This window comes from Hipposideros armiger, unplaced genomic scaffold (genome assembly GCF_001890085.2).
Source record: "Hipposideros armiger isolate ML-2016 unplaced genomic scaffold, ASM189008v1 scaffold_148, whole genome shotgun sequence".
Classification (NCBI taxonomy): domain Eukaryota; kingdom Metazoa; phylum Chordata; class Mammalia; order Chiroptera; family Hipposideridae; genus Hipposideros; species Hipposideros armiger.
In genome coordinates this window covers 1349439-1366451 of record NW_017731498.1, presented here as the reverse complement: position 1 = coordinate 1366451, position 17013 = coordinate 1349439, and the positions used below count along the sequence as shown (strand labels likewise).

The following is a 17013-nucleotide window of genomic DNA, read 5'->3' as shown; positions in this document are numbered from 1 at the left end:
TGGAGGGCAGTGTCACTGGCCCTCATATGTGGGATCCGAACTGGGGCCCTCTGGCGTCCCAAGCCAGTTCTTAACCATCGCACCACTCGCCAGCCCGCCATCCTATATGTTTTGATTGGAGCATCTAATCCATTTACATTGAAAATAATTGTTGACAGATATGTAGTTACTGCCATTTTATTATTCAGGTTATCTTTTTTTTTCTTCTTCTTAAAGAAGTCCCCTTAACATTTCTTGTAATAGTGATTTGGTGGTTATGAATTCCTTTAGCTTTTTCTTGTCTGGGAAGCTCTTTCTCTCTCCTTCAATTTTAAATGATAGCTCTGCTGGGTAGTTTAATATTGGCTATAGGTCCTTGCTTTTCATCACTTTGAATATTCAGTGCCAATCCCCTCCAGCATGCAAAGTTTTTGTTGAGAAATCAGCTGACAAGTCTTATGGGAGCTCCCTTGTAGGCAACTAACTGCTTTTATCTTGTTGCTTTTAAGATTCTCTCTCTTTAAGCATTGGCATTTTAATTATGAGGTGCTTTGGTGTGGGCCTTATTTGGGTTCATCTTGTTTTGGACTCTGTGTTTCCTGGGCTTATATGTCTATTTCCTTCGCTAGGTTAGGGGAATTTTCCGTCATTATTTCTTCAAACAGATTTTCAATACCCTGCTCGGTATCTTCTCCTTTTGGTACCCCTATGATGAAAGTTGGTATGGCTTGTTGTTGTCCCAGAGACCCCTTAAACTATCCTTTGTTTTTTGTTTTTTAATTCTTTTTTCTTTTTGCTCTTCTGTTTGGGCGTTTTATGCTACCTTTACTTCTAAATCTCTGATTTGATCCTCTGCTTCATCTAATTTACCGTTGATTCCCTCTAATGTATTATTTCAGTTATTGTATTCCTAATTTCTGACTGGTTCTTTTTTGTTTTTCTATCTCCATTTTTCTTTCCTATCTCTTTGTTAAAGTTCTCACTGAGTTCATCCACTCTTCCCCTAAGTTCAATGAGCATCCTTATAAACCAGTGTTTTGAACTCTGAGTCTGATAGATTGCTTGTTTCCATTTTGTAGTTGTTTTTCTGGAGCTTTGTTCTGTTCTTTCATTTAGGACATGTTAAGTCTCCCGATTTTGGCTGCCTCCCTGTGTTTGTTTCTATGTATTAGGTAGGGCTGCTACATCTCCCAGTTTTAGTAGAATGGCCTTATGTAGATAGTCTCCTGTGCAGCCCAGGGGCACAGTCTGCCTGGTCACCTGAGCCATGTGCTGAGATGTGTCCCTTGTGTAGGTTGTGAGTGCCCTTCTGTTGTAGTTGAGCCTTGGTTGCTGTTTGCACATCAATGGGAGGGGTTGACTCTCACTCAGGATGACTAGTTGTGAGGATTGGCCATGACTTTAGTGGAGGAGCTGTTGTGTAGGGGCTGACCCTATAGAGCAGGATTCACTTTAGCAGGGCTGTGGTGCATGCCAAGTCTGCCCTATGGGTGTGTCATATGCGGAGGTTGCCTGGTGGTGCTCTCACACAGTCCAAACCTGGTCATGGGGCATGGTGGCCCTGGGATCTCCTGCGAGGCTCCCCACCACTGGCTAAACCACAGCTTGTGCCTTATCTGGAGCCACCTGGTATGAGCCACAAAGCAATCCACAGATGGCAGCCACCCCCACTGGGCTTGGAGGTGCCTGAGAGAGCCCAAGCCACAAACGGAGGCCTGCTGCCACTAGTGCCAGGCTTCGGGTTGCTTAACAAGAGATACAGGGCAAAATGAGGCCAGAATCTACTTGTTTGGGCTGTTTGTGAACCTTTCAGAGATTTTAGGAATATTTGCAGTATGAGCCATGGCAGGCTGTTTCTATGAAAAAGCTACTGAAAGCTAGTTGGGTGGGTCTGCTAGTTGGGTGGATCTCAGGGAATCACCAGGGTGGGGCAAACAGTGTTAGCCAGGTTGATATAGACTCAGATATGGTGGCTGCCTGGGTTTGCACACTTGGTTAGGGGAGAGCTTAACAAAGAAATAATGGATCCTGCCAACACTTCTGTCTGGGAGAAAGCGGCCCCTCTGGCCCTCGTCCTGCAGCCAGACAATTCAGTTCCTTCCCATATGTCCCTGGCACCTTTTGAGCTGCTGTCCCAGATCTGGAGCTCAGAGCGAGTGAGGCCATCAGAGTAAGTCCGTGCATGGGCCCTTTAAGAGGAACGCCAGGGACTCCAGCTGCTCTGTCTCACTCAGCCACAATCTCCACTGGTTTTCACAGCCATAAGTTGTGGGACTTCTCTTCCCAGTACTGGAACCCTGGGCTGGGGAGCCTGATGTGGGACTGGGACCCCTCGCTCCTCATAGGGTACCTTCGCAGCCGAGATATCCCTCCTGATTTTTATGTGGGTGTGGGGCCAGCCCATCCCACATCGCTGCCCTTCCTACCACTCTTGAGGTGGCTTTTTCTATATGTTCTTAGTTGTAGGACTTCTATTCAGCTAGACTTCAGGCGATTCTCAATGATGGTTGTTCTGTTTGTTTTGGTGGTAGTTTTGTACTTTTGATGTGGTTGTTCGAGGATGCAAGCACAGCATTTATCTACTTCACCATCTTGACTGGAAATCGATGCTTAGTTGGTTTTAATGTTTATTTCCCTGATTGACATGACTAGTCATCATAATGATGATTGCCATCTGCATTACACTACAATGAAATTCTCTTCATATTTTCTGCCCATTTTCTAACTGGGTTTTAAAAAAAATATTGAACTTTAAGAGTTCATTACATAGTTAAGTTCTCTCTTAATGTCATCAATAGGTACTGCTACTTTAAATGAAACAACATATAACAAAACCAATTTTACCATTGGCTAAGTGATACAAACAAGACTTAGGTTCCTATGGCATCTCATCAGTGTTACAATGAAACAATGTTGACTGAAATGATGTTGAACAAAATGACACTGAATAAAACTGAAGTTATCTGGGGATCTGCTGTGTTTCCTGGATACTAGTCCTGTGTTGGATTTGTGGTTTTCGTCCAGTCTCTAGTTTGTCTTTTCACCCTCTTCACATGGGCTTTCAGAGCAAAAATTTTAAATTTGTTAAGGTCCAATTTTCCTTTTATGAATTATGCTTTCTTAATCAAGTCTAAAAACTCTTTGCCGGGCTCTAATCCTGAAGATTTTCTTCCATTTTTTTCTAAATATTTTATAGTTTTATGCTTTACATTTAAGTCTAGGATTCATTTTGTGTTTTTTATTAAGTAGGTGTAAAATTTAGGTTGAGGTTTTTTGTTTTTGTTTTTGCCTATGGATGTCCAATTGCTCTAGTGCCATTTGTTAAAAGGTTATATCATCCTTCCTCCATTGAATTAGTTCTGCACTTTTGCCAAAAATCAGTTAGGTCTATTTGTGTGGGTTTATTTCTAGGTTCTATCTTCTGTTCCACAGAGCTATATGTCTACCTTCTTCTAATACCATGCAGTATTCATTACTGTAGCTTTTATGTAAGCCTTAATATTGGGTATGGCAGCTGCTCCTATTTTATTTTGTTAGGATTCTTTTAGTTCTTCCAAAGCCTATGCCTTTCCATATACATTTGAGAATCAGCTTGTCTATGTCTACAAAATACCCTGGTGGTATTTTGATAGGAAATGCATTAAACCAACAGATCAATTTGAGAAAAGGCATCTTTAATAAGTTGATTCTTCCAAATCATGACCATAGTATATGTATCTCTATTTACTTAAGTCTTATTTGATTTCTTTCATCAGCATTTTATAGTATTCAGCATATAAATCCTGTACATGTTTTGTTAACGCACACCAACGTATTTTTTCTTTGGACTCACTATAAATGGCATTGTGCTTTTAATTTTGGTTTTTGCATGTTCATTGTTAGCATATATAAGTGATTGACTTTTATGTGTTGATCTTGTATTCTGTGATCTCACTGAAGTCACTTACTAGTTAAAGGAGCTTTTTTGTAGATTCTTCAGATTTTCTACATAGACAATCATGTTATCTGCAAATAGGGACAGTTTTATATCTTCTTTTCCAAACTACATGCCTTTTTTTCTTTTTCTTGACTTATGGCACTGGCTAGAACTTCCAGTACTACATTAAATAAAAGCAGTGAGAATGGACAGCCTTTCCTTGTTCCTAGATCTTAGGGGGAAAGCATTCAGTGTTTTACCATTAAGTATGATGTTAGCTGGGGGTTTCTGCAGATGGTCTTTATCAACCTAAGGTAATTCCCCTCTATTTCTAATTTGTTGAGAGTTTTATCAGGAATGGATGTTAAATTTTGTCAAATACTTTTTTGCATCAATTGATATAATCACTTTTTTTTTTGCATGTTAACATGTGGAATTTACGCTATTTTAAAAAAAGAAATATTTTACTAAAAAGTCAAACACTAAATCAAGTGCCAGGTCTGATCAGTCAAGGGGGACATTTTGGTGGTGTTTTTTTTTTTTTTTAATGTAAGAATTAAACCTCCCCCAGGTCTAATGACAATAAAGTCCTATGGCATATCTGATTGATCAATTAAAAGAAAATTATATCAAATTTAATATAATGTGCCTAAAAGCTAATAATAAAGTTAAAAATGCCAGTGACAGGTTTCGGACTGATTTTCAACTTACGAGGCATTATTCAGTTGACATTTACATTGAAAGGCATTATCGCATAATGGTTAAGACCTCAGCTCTGCCATTTATCAGTTGTGTGATTTTAGGCAAGTTATTTTATTCCCATGTAACTGTAATATAAAACAGAAGTACTAACTTCTATGTAAGTGTTGATGCATAAGGGCCTAATTAATTAAGAAAGTAAGAAATTAAAGAGGTAATAGACAAAAGAGGTCAAACAAAAAGTTTGAGTCGAGTAAGACAGTACATATTAGCAACTAGATCTTACCCTCAATCTGTTAGCTCAGTATAAGTGATATTCAAAGTATAGTTCCTGGACTGGCTAAAAGTCCTTGGAACTATTTGTTATAGGTCTGTTACAAGCTAATGAGCTTGAGCCAGAAATCAGCTGTGAAACTAAACATACTGTTTAGTTTATTTATTTATTTAGGCAGAAAGACTTTCTTGGTAAAGGACGCATATTTTGTCTAATATTTTCACGCAAGTTTCCTAACTTATCACAGATCAATAATTTTGAGTAGCACTGCTCTATATCTAAGATGTTTTTCTTAAAACCTCAATAAATGATTTAAATATAAGCAAAATTTTAAGATAACATAATTCAATTTAATTCCTCTGAATATTAGCATTTAATGAGTACCAACGATATGTTCAGAATTTGATTAGGCATTTTGGGATGGGCTGGGAAACTTGAGAGTATCTGGGGTGGAAGGTGGGTGAGAGTGTGGTTATTACCTTTAGAAGCTTACAATCTAATAGAAATGGAAAAGTTCATCTATGAAACTTTGGGGACTAGCTTTATTTTCTAGTATTTTCAAGAATCTCAATGTCAGTAATAACACTGTGATTTTCTCCTCAATAGAGATATAGAAATAGCAAGGCTAGAATCAGAGATAGATGTCTGACGATAAAGAGTGAAGGAATCCCTCTCTTGAAATGCTCTCCAAACCTCTGTACAATCGTATCAAAATCAATTAAGCTTTGTCTGAAGTGTTTCAGGAAGGGTTCACTTCCTGCTGCTTACTCATGAAATTCTGAAATATGAAATAAGGAACTGCTTGAGATTTCATGGTTAATTTCATTTTTGGTCCTCCTACAATGATGTTCAGGAACTATTTGTGGTAATTGGAAAGGAAACAATGTTATCCAGAAGATAATAAAAGAGATAAGCCATTTCTAAGGTGACCAAAATAGACACCAAAAAAGATATGCTCTGACAAGCAAGAATTTTTAGTTCTATAAATTAAATACAGAACATAGAATAACTACAGAAGGAGGAACAAATAACCAAATGTAAACATAAGTGAATAGCTTAAATTTATAAGCATATTATTAGAAGGGCTAGAAAGCTTAAAACAAAGAAGTGGATTCTGAATAATCCCAGGGCCAATATAAAAGGGTTTTTTTATTTTTTTAAATTTTTATTGGGGAATTGGAACAGTGCTGGGAAATTGGGGTAAGGGGAACAGACAAGTTGCTGTCGTTTTGTTCTTCAGTCTAGTTGTGGAGGACGTTCTTCACTGGCCCAAGTTGACACCATCATTGCGCTCTTCCCAGGCGAGGTAGATCAGTCGCCGGCTGGCCAGCCACTCACTGTGGCTGCTGGCTGCTCACGCTGGCTGTTGGCTACACACGGTAGCTCATGGCAACAAGGGTTGCAGCAGGGGTTGCAGCCTACGCCATCGCCGGCAACTCACGGCAGCCCAACTCCAAGTTGAGCTGTTGTTCAGCATCTTAGCTGTAGAGGGCAGTGTCACTGGCCCTCATATGTGGGATCCGAACCGGGGCCCCCTGGCGTCCCAAGCCAGCTCTTAACCAATGCGCCACTCGGCCAGCCCAAAAGTTTTATAGTTGCATTCCAAACACGAAAAGTTAAGGGAAAGTTAAGGCCCATATCTGGGGATAGATGATGTAAGATTAACAGATGACTAATTATTTACATCCAATTTTATTCTTATTGCCTCTATTAAAGAGAATGCTATTTACATGATCAATGAAAAACAAGACACAAAATGGCACACACCATTCTATTTATATAAAGTTCAAAATACGCAAGGTAATTCAGTGTTAGAAGCCAGGATAATGGTTACCTTTGGGGGAAAGTAGTAACTGGCAAGGGGCCTTGGGATACAGGTAATGTTCTCTTTCTTGATTCAGGAGCTGGTTATACAGATGTGTTTACTTTGTGAAAATTCATCATGCTGTATACTTAAGATGCGTTGACATTTTTGTATGTATGTTATATGTTAATAAGAAATTAAAAAGAAAAAAAAAGCCAAGTCCAACGTGTTAACATTAGCAAGGAGCTCACCTTATTCACTTTATTAGGCTAAGGCTTGGTTCACTTCTCTGGTCCAAATAACTAGAGGATATCAAAAAACTTGAAAATATGATTGCCAAATCACTGTTATTAATCTGTAAGTATCCATGAAAAAGGAGTTGAAAGAATTGGAATTAGCAAATATGTTTTCAAATTTGATTAAAAGTGGGATGGAAAAATGGGTTACAGGAGAATGGATTTCAGGAACCATACTATACCTATGAGTATAACACCAATACCAGGCAAAAATTCTGACACAAAAGTGGATATTAAATAAATACTTATTAAATAAATAAATGCACAGATCGATTTAATTGTAGTGACTCACTGAGAAGAGTGTGTACCTCAAAATCAAGACCTTCCTTCTCTCTAAAACTGAAACGTTTCAAAATGGTAATTTAATATAGGAGTCACAGGAGTGAATTAGATCAAGAAAAGCATCTAATCTTAGACAAAAACAAGGTTTTAAAAATAAGTTTCGGGCAGGCGGAGTGGCTCAGTTGGTTAAGAGCTCGCTCAAGAGTGAGAGCTCTGAGCAACAGCAGTTCGATGCCCGGCCTGAGCTGAGCTGCCAACAGGTGGCAGGATGGCTCAGCTATAAAAAAAAAAAAAAAGAAAAGAAGTTTCAATTCTATTTTTTAAAATGTACATGCATATAGAGATAATTAATTATGTGTATTTTCTTGATTGGCAATTAAAATATTTGCTTCAAATAAAATGTGTGCGCATGAAAACATAATCTGATGAAGGTGACTCTAAAGTCCTCTAAAAATAATAGAAGGAAATACAATAAATTTTAACAGCAGTTGCATTTAATTGGTAAGATACTGGGTAGGGTTATTCTACTTTTATTTATTTTTCTAAAATATCTTTAGCAGGTATGTACAACTACATGAGGAAGGTAGAGGAATCCTGTCCAGCACACAGCCCATGGAAAGAAAATATTAAGAAAAAAATAAGAGTGTCTAACTTCAACCAGATGTTGTGAAGAATTTCCATGATGGTGGTAAAGTACTTTACACAGCACCTAGTACCTCAATAAATGAAAGCTATTATAAGTGTATGCCATTATAAACTTAGTGACATATTTTTATGCTGTGTAGTTTTAGGAATGACCATTAATTTGCTACAGTATTTTCATTATTCAAGTTATACAGAATTTTAACATCATAAAAATCTCCTGATTTTCATTAAATGCAAATCACCCTTACCTTTCGCAGTTCAACTGTCACTTCATTTCTGTGTCTTCGCATTGTCTAAAAAGAAAAAGAAAAAGAAAAATCATGTATTTAAATAGACACTGTTATAAATTTAAGATTTAAAATGTTTTCAAGTAATTTATTAAGGGTTAATTAGTTTTAGACTTTAAATAATAAACTACAGGGGGTTAAAAAGCCAAAACTCTTAGGGCCGGCTGAGTGGCTCAGTTGGTTAAGAGCTCGCTCAAGAGTTTGAGCTCTGAGCAACAGTGGTTCGAGTCAGCCCGAGCTGAGCAGCCNGTGGTTCGAGTCAGCCCGAGCTGAGCAGCCGTGAGCTGCCAACAGGTGGCGGGATGGCTCAGCTAAAAAAAAAAAAAAAAAAAAGCCAAAACTCTTATCTACTCTCCTGAGGATCTGTTGGTTAATTTTGTGGCAAGCAGGAGGTGGTGCTTGGCCGCCTAAGATCCATTCTCCTTTTCTAACTGCACCCAGGTTTCCTTTGGGAACTGTATACTACCTCTTGTATATAGTCTTCATGGAACTGCCTCTTAAAGTTATCATCTCTCCTAGCATGAGACTCAAACTATGAGAATAGAACTCTCTCCCTCATAACTCTGAACCATGAGTAAAGTGGAAAGAAAAAAAAAAAGGCAGCACAGGATCAGGTAGTGAATGCCTGTATCTTTTTTTTTTTTTTAAGCTATTATTGGGAATTAGGGGAGGGGAACAGTGTTAGGGAATCGGGGAAGGGGAACAGACAAGTTGCTGTGCTTTTGTTCTTCAGTCTAGCTGTGGAGGGCATCACTTCACTGGGCCATGTTGGTATTATCATTTTGCTTTTTCCCAGGTGAGGCAGATCAGTCGCCGGCCTCTGGACGGCCGCTCACAGCAGCTCTTGGCAGCCCAGCTCCAGGTTGAGCTGTTGTTCACCATGTTAGCTGTAGAGGTCAGTGTCACTGGCCCTCATGTGGGATCCGAATTGGGCCCTACTGCTCAGAGGAAGCGTCCCAAGCCAGCTCATATCAACACATCAAGGGGAGAGGAGATATCTAACTGCAATAATACCTGATTGAGACATGCCTGATAGAGACTCAGTAAACTTAGAAGGATACTTCTTTATCTTTTGATACAAAGTATCTTCCCAAACTTATTTTCATTTTCATTTTCATGTGGTTTTAAAGCCATGGCATTGAGTTGTCTACATTTTAAAATATGAATCATTTCTAATAGAATTCTTCGGTTGCAAATATTAAAAACCAGTTCTGCTGACTTAAGCAAAATCATAATTTACTGGAAAAATATGGGGTAGTTCATAGAATGAGTAGGGATACCGGAGACCTGAGAATAGAGCAAGTTCAAGATACAGGCATTCAGGGCCAGCCAAGTGGCGCATTGGTTAAGAGCTGGCTTGGGACGTCAGCTCTGAGTAGCAGGGCCCCAGTTCGGATCCCACATGAGGGCCAGTGACACTGCCCTCTACAGCTCTACAGCTAAGATGGTGAGCAGCAGCTCCACCTGGAGCTGGGCTGCCATGAGTCACCGGCGACAGCGTAGGCTGCAGCCCCTGCTGCAGTGGGTTGCCATAAGCTACCGTGTGTGGCCAGCAGCCAGCGTGAGCTGCCCGCAGCGGGTGTGAGCTTCCAAGAGCCACTGTGAGCGGCTGTCTAGAGACCAGCGACTGATCTGCCTCACCTGGGAAGAGTGCAATGATGGTGCCAACTTCGGCCAGTGAAGCGACATCCTCCACAACTAGACTGAAGAACAAAAGGACAGCAACTTGTCTGTTCCCCTTCCCCCGATTCCCCAGCATTGTTCCCCTCCCCCAATTCCCCAATAAAATCTTCAAAAAAAAATGCACAAGATTTATGCCTGTAACTAGGAGACAAGTATAGAATTTACAGTCTAGGACAGTGGTCGGCAAACTGCGGCCTGTGGGCCAAACCTGGTGGGTGGTTTTCGTAGGGCCCAACAGGAAGTTTTTACATTTTAAGTGGTTATATTATAAATGATAATAAGTATCTCATTAATAATCTTATTTTTGTCTCTTGGTTCCCAAAGCCTAAAATACTTACTACCTGGACTTTTCAGAAAAAGTTTGCCAACAGCTGATCTAATATAAAAGACAGTAATAATAAGCAGTAATACAAATGTGTTAAATGTTAAGATAGTTAAGTAAATGAAGTTCTATATGGGAAGGAGAAATGATCAGATAGATGGTCAGGAAAAAGCTCCCTGAAGGATTAAAGTAAGTGTGTGTGTCTGTGTGTGTGTATACACATGCATGCTCATTTGTTTTGAAGTACAGCACAGATTGTTACAAGGCCTCAAATTCAATGTGCTTACAAATATCATACCTGGTTCCTCTCAAAAACACCCACTGCCCCCCAAAATACCACCTACTCTTCCACAAGCATTCCCAATATTAGGAAACAATACAACCATTCAGAGAGTTGCAAAACCCCAACCCTGGGAGATCATCCATGTCTGCTGACTCTCTCATTCTTTGATACCCAACAAGTCACCAAAATAGGATTCAAATCTGCTAGCTCCACTGCCACTATCCCAGTCTAAGCTGCCATCACCTCACCTGGATCGCTACAATAAGCCTCCTAACTGGTCTCCTCCTACGCACTAAATCAATTTCCCACAATGCAGCCAGTGTTCTTTTTTAAATGCAAACCCATGTTATCTTAAATAAAACTTCTCAATATTTTTTTAATCTGGAATCCCCCCATCCAAGTGACCAGGACAGCCAAACCAGAACCCCATGGACAAAATCTACAAAACTGGGTGACAAGGTAACCCATGAATTCCTAAATATAAGCAGGGTCTGGTTAAATCACCAATTGTAGACTCACATGGTATCAGCATGTATGCAGAAGAAAACAGAAAGACAGAAGTATTAGGGCAACTGAAGGGACTTAATGACAAGTGAACTCAAAACCATGATAGAGTTCAGAAAGGTTACTTGAGAATAGCTGCAAATGGAAGGGATCTTTTGCACATGCCAACAGTGTAAGGTGTGATAATGCTAGACTCAAAAACTAGGCGCTAACATTTCCCTTGCTGGAGAAAGCCCTCGAAAAGAAACTTCTAGGAGAAGAATACCAAGTAAGTAAGACAGGCATACTTGGGGCAAAGGAAAGGGAAGGTCCAGATAGAAGTGGGTTAGTAAGACAGAGCCAGATCTCAGAAAATAAGAAGCTGTATTTTCTTTTATCACTTTGTAAAAAACAACAGAAGGGGGGCTAGCGTGGTAAAGCTAGAAAAGCTATCTCAACCCATCCCTTCCTTGGAAAAGCTTAGGAAAACCAATTGTTAAATGAACAGAAAAGGATTGGGGTGAAACCCCATGCGATAAGAAATGGGAGAATGAAGAGTAGATAGTTGATGTTAAAACACCTACAAAAATTCCATACCTACAAAACAGGTAAAAATTATATCCCAGAAAATGATAGACAATGTGAAAGAATATTATAAATCAGAATTAGAAAGACTCAGAAATAAGGTGCTACAAATCAGGAAAGAATTTGAAGATATATAGATAAATATATATATATATATATATATATATATATATATATATATATTTATATTTCAGAAAAATAAAACCTAACCAAGAACCATCATAAGATTCAATACACAACATATAATGCTTAAGAGGCACAGAATGTGCAAAGAAATAAATTTTTAATAAAAAAGAAATGATGGCAGACTGGCTTCAGCTTCATGGCATAGTGAGAAAATCCGTCTCTTCCCTTAATATTATAAATTGGACAACTATAATTCAATACACAAACACTTCTGAGAGATCCACACATTGAGACATCTCAAGGTGGGTGTTAACAGGGTAAGCAGGGAAGGCAGGACCAAGGAAGGACAGAAGTGGGAGCTGCAGACACAGACTGGGCTTGCCACAGCCCCAGTGAATGTGGCAGCAGTGGAGGATCTGATTGCAAAGCCACTCAGCAGACCAGAGGGGCAGAGGCAGCATTCTGGCCTTAGTACACACTGAAAGTGGTACACATTGAAGCTGAGCCCAGGGACAGGGGCAAAGAAGCAGTGATGACTGCAGTCAAGCAGCTGCCATCCTGTGGGGGGAGGGGGGGGTGCAGCTGCAGACGTAAAAGCCTCCCCGCCTCCATAGCCCACTCAGCTCCAGCAGACAGGCAGTGGTGGAGGCAGGTCATAAAGGAGCAAAAGCAACATTCCAGCCAGAGTGACCTGTACACGAGGCTAACCACAGTGGAAAAAACAAAGCTGCAGACTCAGAACTTGTCTGTCTACCCCACCCGCTCCACCCCCACCCCATAGAGGTGGAACTTATTAGAGGTAGCTGGTACACATCAGGAATTCACAGGCCTGGAGCCCCAACACCCACCACACCATACCACAGGGGTGATGCCCCGAGACTGAGGTAACCTGGTCACGGGGGGACAGCCACCTCCTCCTGGAATATGGGGCATTTTCTACAGCTGAGGCAACACCATCCCATAGAGACCCTGGAAGTGCAGATAAAACAAAACCTTGTGCTACAGCACCACTTAATGGAAAACTAAAGAAAGATCTCCATTTATCAACCTGCTAAATGTTTAAAAGCAACAAACACTGAAAAAAGATTTCAGCCCCTCAAATACCCAGGCAGAGTAATAACCCATCAAGTACCACAAATAACCGAGATAACAAAGTAGTTCAGAAAGAAAATAAAAAATCTCCAGAAAAAAACCTGAAACATATGGAAGATTGTGATTTAAATGACAGGGAATTCAAGATTGCAGTGCCAACAAAACTCAATGAAATACAAGAAAACTCAGAAAGGCACTTCAATGAGCTCAAAAATAAAATCAACAAACAAAAGGAGTACTTTACCAAAAAGACTGAAACTGGAAAAACAACCAAACAGAAATTCTGGAACTAAAGGACTCAATAAATGACATGAAGAATGAATCAGAGAGGTTAAGAAATAAAGCAAACCAGATGGAAGAAAAATTTAGTGATGTTAAAGACAGAAATTTAGAAATGACTCAGGTGGAAGAAGAGAAGAGAATTGAGAGTTAAAAAAAAATGAAAGCACTCTATAAGAGAAAGCTGGAAAAACCACAAATATGTGGAGATCAAACAACATGCTACTGAACAATTACTGGGTCAAAGAAGAAATAAAAGAAGAGATCAAAAGCTACATAGGGATAAATGAGAATGACAATGACATACCAAAATTTGGAGGATGCAGCAAGAGCAGTACTAAAAAGCAAGTTTACAGCATTACAGGAGTACCTCAAGAAACAAGGAAACTCTCAAATAAACAACTTAAAATTTAACATTTCAATTTAAAGAACTATAAAAAGTAGAACAAAGCTCAAAGTCAGTAGAAGAAAGAAAATAAAAATGACAATTAAACAAAACAGTGAATAGACAATAGAAAAAATTAATGAAACAAACAGTTGGCTCTTTGAAAAGATAACGGTGATAAAACTCTGGCTAGATTAAGGAAAAACGAAAAAAGATGTAAATAAATAAAATCAGAAATGAAAGAGAAGTTACAAGGGACACCACAGATATACAAAGGATTATACAATACTATGAAAGGCTGTATGCTACTAAATTTGGTAATCTAGAAAAAATGAATAAGTTCTAACCTTCCTAGACCTAACCATGAAGAACTGGAAAACCTAAATAGACCAATCAACAGTAAAGAAATTGAAAGAGCCAACAAAACCTCCCCCAAAAACAGAAGTCCAGGACCAGATAGCTTCACTAATGAATTCTACCAAACATTCAAAGGTTTAATACCTGTTCTCAAAATTCCCCACAAAATTGAACAGGAAATATACTTCCTAACTAATTTTATGTAGCCAACATTATCCTGATACCTGGCAAGGACAACACAAAATTACAGGCCAATATCTCTAATGAACATACATGAAAAAATCCTAAACAAAATACTAGCAGATCAAATACAACAATACATTAAAAAGATAATACATCACAATCAAGTTGAGTTCATTCTAGGGATGCAAGGATGGTTTGACATATGCAAATCAATTGATGTGATACACCACATTAACAAAATAAAAGATAAAAATCATGTGATCACATCAATAGATTCAGAAAACCATTTGACAGGGCACAACTTGTTTATGACTAAAACACAATAAAAATACCTCAAGAAAAGTACCTCAACATAATAAAGGTCACATATGATAAACCCTCAGCTAACATCATACTCAAAGGTGAAAGCATTTCTTCTCATACTCAAAGAAATGAAAGCATTTCTTCTAAGATCAGGAACAAGACAAGCATGCCCACCCTCACCACTGTTATTCAACACAATAATGGAAGTCCTAGCCAGCACAATGAGGCAAGAAAAAGAAATAAAAGGCATCCAAAATGGGAATAAAAAGTAAAATTGTCACTTTTTGCAGATGTCATTATTCTATATAGAGAAAACTCTAAAGACTCCAGCATAAAAACTATATACAGTAAAGTTGCAGAATACAAAATCAATGCACAAAAATCTGTTGCATTTGTATGCCCGAACAATGAAATATCAGGAAAAAAAAAATGAAGAAAACAGCTCCACTTGCAATTGCAACAAAAAGGATAAAATACCTAGGAATAAAATCAACAAAGGAAACGAAAATAACTACAAGACGTTGCTGAAAGATACTGAAGACACAAAGAAATGCAAAGACATTTTGTGTTCATGGGTTGGAAGAATCAATAGTTAAAATGGCAATGTTGCCTAAAGCAATATACAGCTTTAAGGCAATCCTCATCACAATTCCAATGGCACTTTAAAAAAAAATTTTTTTGAAAAAAATCATCTGATTTGTATGGTATTACAAAAGACCCTGAACAGCCAAAGCAATCCAGAGAAAAAAGAACAAAGCCAGAGGTATCATACTCCCTGACTTTATACTACAAAGCTACAATTACCAAAACTGTATGGTCTTGGCAGAAAAATGGACACACAGACCACTGGAACAGAATTGAGAGCCCAGAAATAAAATCACATGTATATGGACAATTAATTTTTGACAAAGGAGCAAAAAACATACAATTAAAAAGGAAAGCCTCTTCAATAAATAGTGCTGGGAAAATTGGAAAGCCACATGCTTTCCAATTTTCAAAGAATGAAACTAGACTACTATCTGACACCATACACAGAAATTAACTCAAAATGAAGTAAAGACTTAAAATATAAGACCTAATACAATAAAACATACAAGAAAATAAAGGTACTAAACTTATGGAGCTTGGTCTCAGAGGGTTTTTCTGAAGTTGACCCCAAAGACAAGGGAAGTAAAAACAAAAATACATGAATGGGACTACATCAAATTAAAAAGCTTCTGTACAGCAAAAGAAACCATCAAGAAAACAAGTCAATGGAAACAATGGAATAGGAGATGATATTTGCAAATGATACCTCTGATAAGGGGCTAATATTTTAAGATATATAGATAACTCATACAACAACAAAAAAAATTGGTGGAGGATCTGAACAGGCACTTTTCCCAAGAAAATATAAATGGCCAACAGATATATGTAAAGGTGTTCAACTTCACTAGCTATAAGGGAAAGGCAAACCAAAACCACAATAAGATACCACCTCACACCTATTAGAATGGCTACTGTCAATAAGTCAATTATAAGTGTGGGAGAGGATGTGGAGAAAAAGGAACCTCATACACTGCTGGTGGGAATGTAAATTGGTACAGCTATTATGAAAAACAGTATGGAGTTTCCTCAAAAAATTAAGAATAGAGCTACCATATGACCCAGCAATCCCTCTTCTAGGTGTCTATCTTAAAAACTTGAAAACATGTATTCGTAAAGATATATGCATCCCTAGGTTCATTTCAGAATTTTTCACAATAGCCAAGACATGGAAACAACCTAAGTGTCCTTTGATGGATGATGGGATAAAGAAGATGTGGTACATATATACAATAGAATACTACTCAGCCATTACAAAGGATGAAATATTGCCATTTGTGACAATATGGATGGATCTTGAGAGTATCATGCTAAGCAAAATAAGTTAGATGGAAAAGGACAAGAACCATATGATTTCATGCATATGTGGGATATAAAACTGAAAGTAACGAACAAAACCAAGAAACTCATAGACACAACAGTATAGTGGTTACCAGAGGGTAAGGAGAAGAGGGGTGGTAGAAGTGGGTATAGGGGTTAAATATATGGTGATGGAAGGAGACTACACTTTGGGTGGTGAGCACACAACGCAATATACAATGATGTATTATAGAACTGTATACTTGAAACTTACATATTATTATTAACCAATAAATTTTTTTAAATGAAGGTGAAAATTCAAATTAAAGTGACAATAAAGATAAGAAGATCCTAAACTCATGTAATAAGGAGTCCTCAAAAAAGAAAACAAAAGGGCCGGCCAAGTGGCTCAGTTGGGTAAGCGCTCCCTTGGGAGCACCAGCTCTGAGCAGCAGGGCCCCGGTTCGGATCCCACATTGAGGGCCAGTGATGCTGCGCCCTCTACAGCTAAGATGATGAACAACATCTCGACCTGGAGTTGGGCTGCCTGAGTTAGGCTGCAGTGGGCTGCCGTGAGCTACACGAGTGGCTGGCAGCTAGTGTGAGCAGCTGGCAGCCGGCGAGAGTGGTTGGCAGCTGGCGAGAGCTGCCGTGAGCGGCCAACCAATGACCGACGACGGATTGCCTCACCCGGGAAGAGCGCAATGATCATACCAACATGGGTCAGTGAAGCGATGTCCTCCACAACTAGACTGAAGAACAAAACAGCAATTTGTCTACCTGTCTGTTCCCCTTCCCCAATTCCCCAATAAAATCTTTAAAAAAAAAAAAGAAAACCAAAGCAATAAAATAGAGCAATATTAAAA

The 17013-nt window shown here is 38.8% G+C and overlaps 1 protein-coding gene across 2 annotated transcripts in view; it reads right to left on the bottom strand.

Moving 5' to 3' along the window:
- The window catches only part of KPNA3 (karyopherin subunit alpha 3), a 93111-nt gene that overhangs the window by 39428 nt on the left and 36670 nt on the right, over positions 1-17013 (bottom strand). For both annotated transcript variants that reach the window (XM_019650863.1, XM_019650861.1), the window contains exon 2: positions 8144-8188. In XM_019650863.1, the coding sequence (XP_019506408.1) occupies positions 8144-8188 (45 nt within the window). The remainder of the gene's footprint in view (positions 1-8143; positions 8189-17013) is intronic.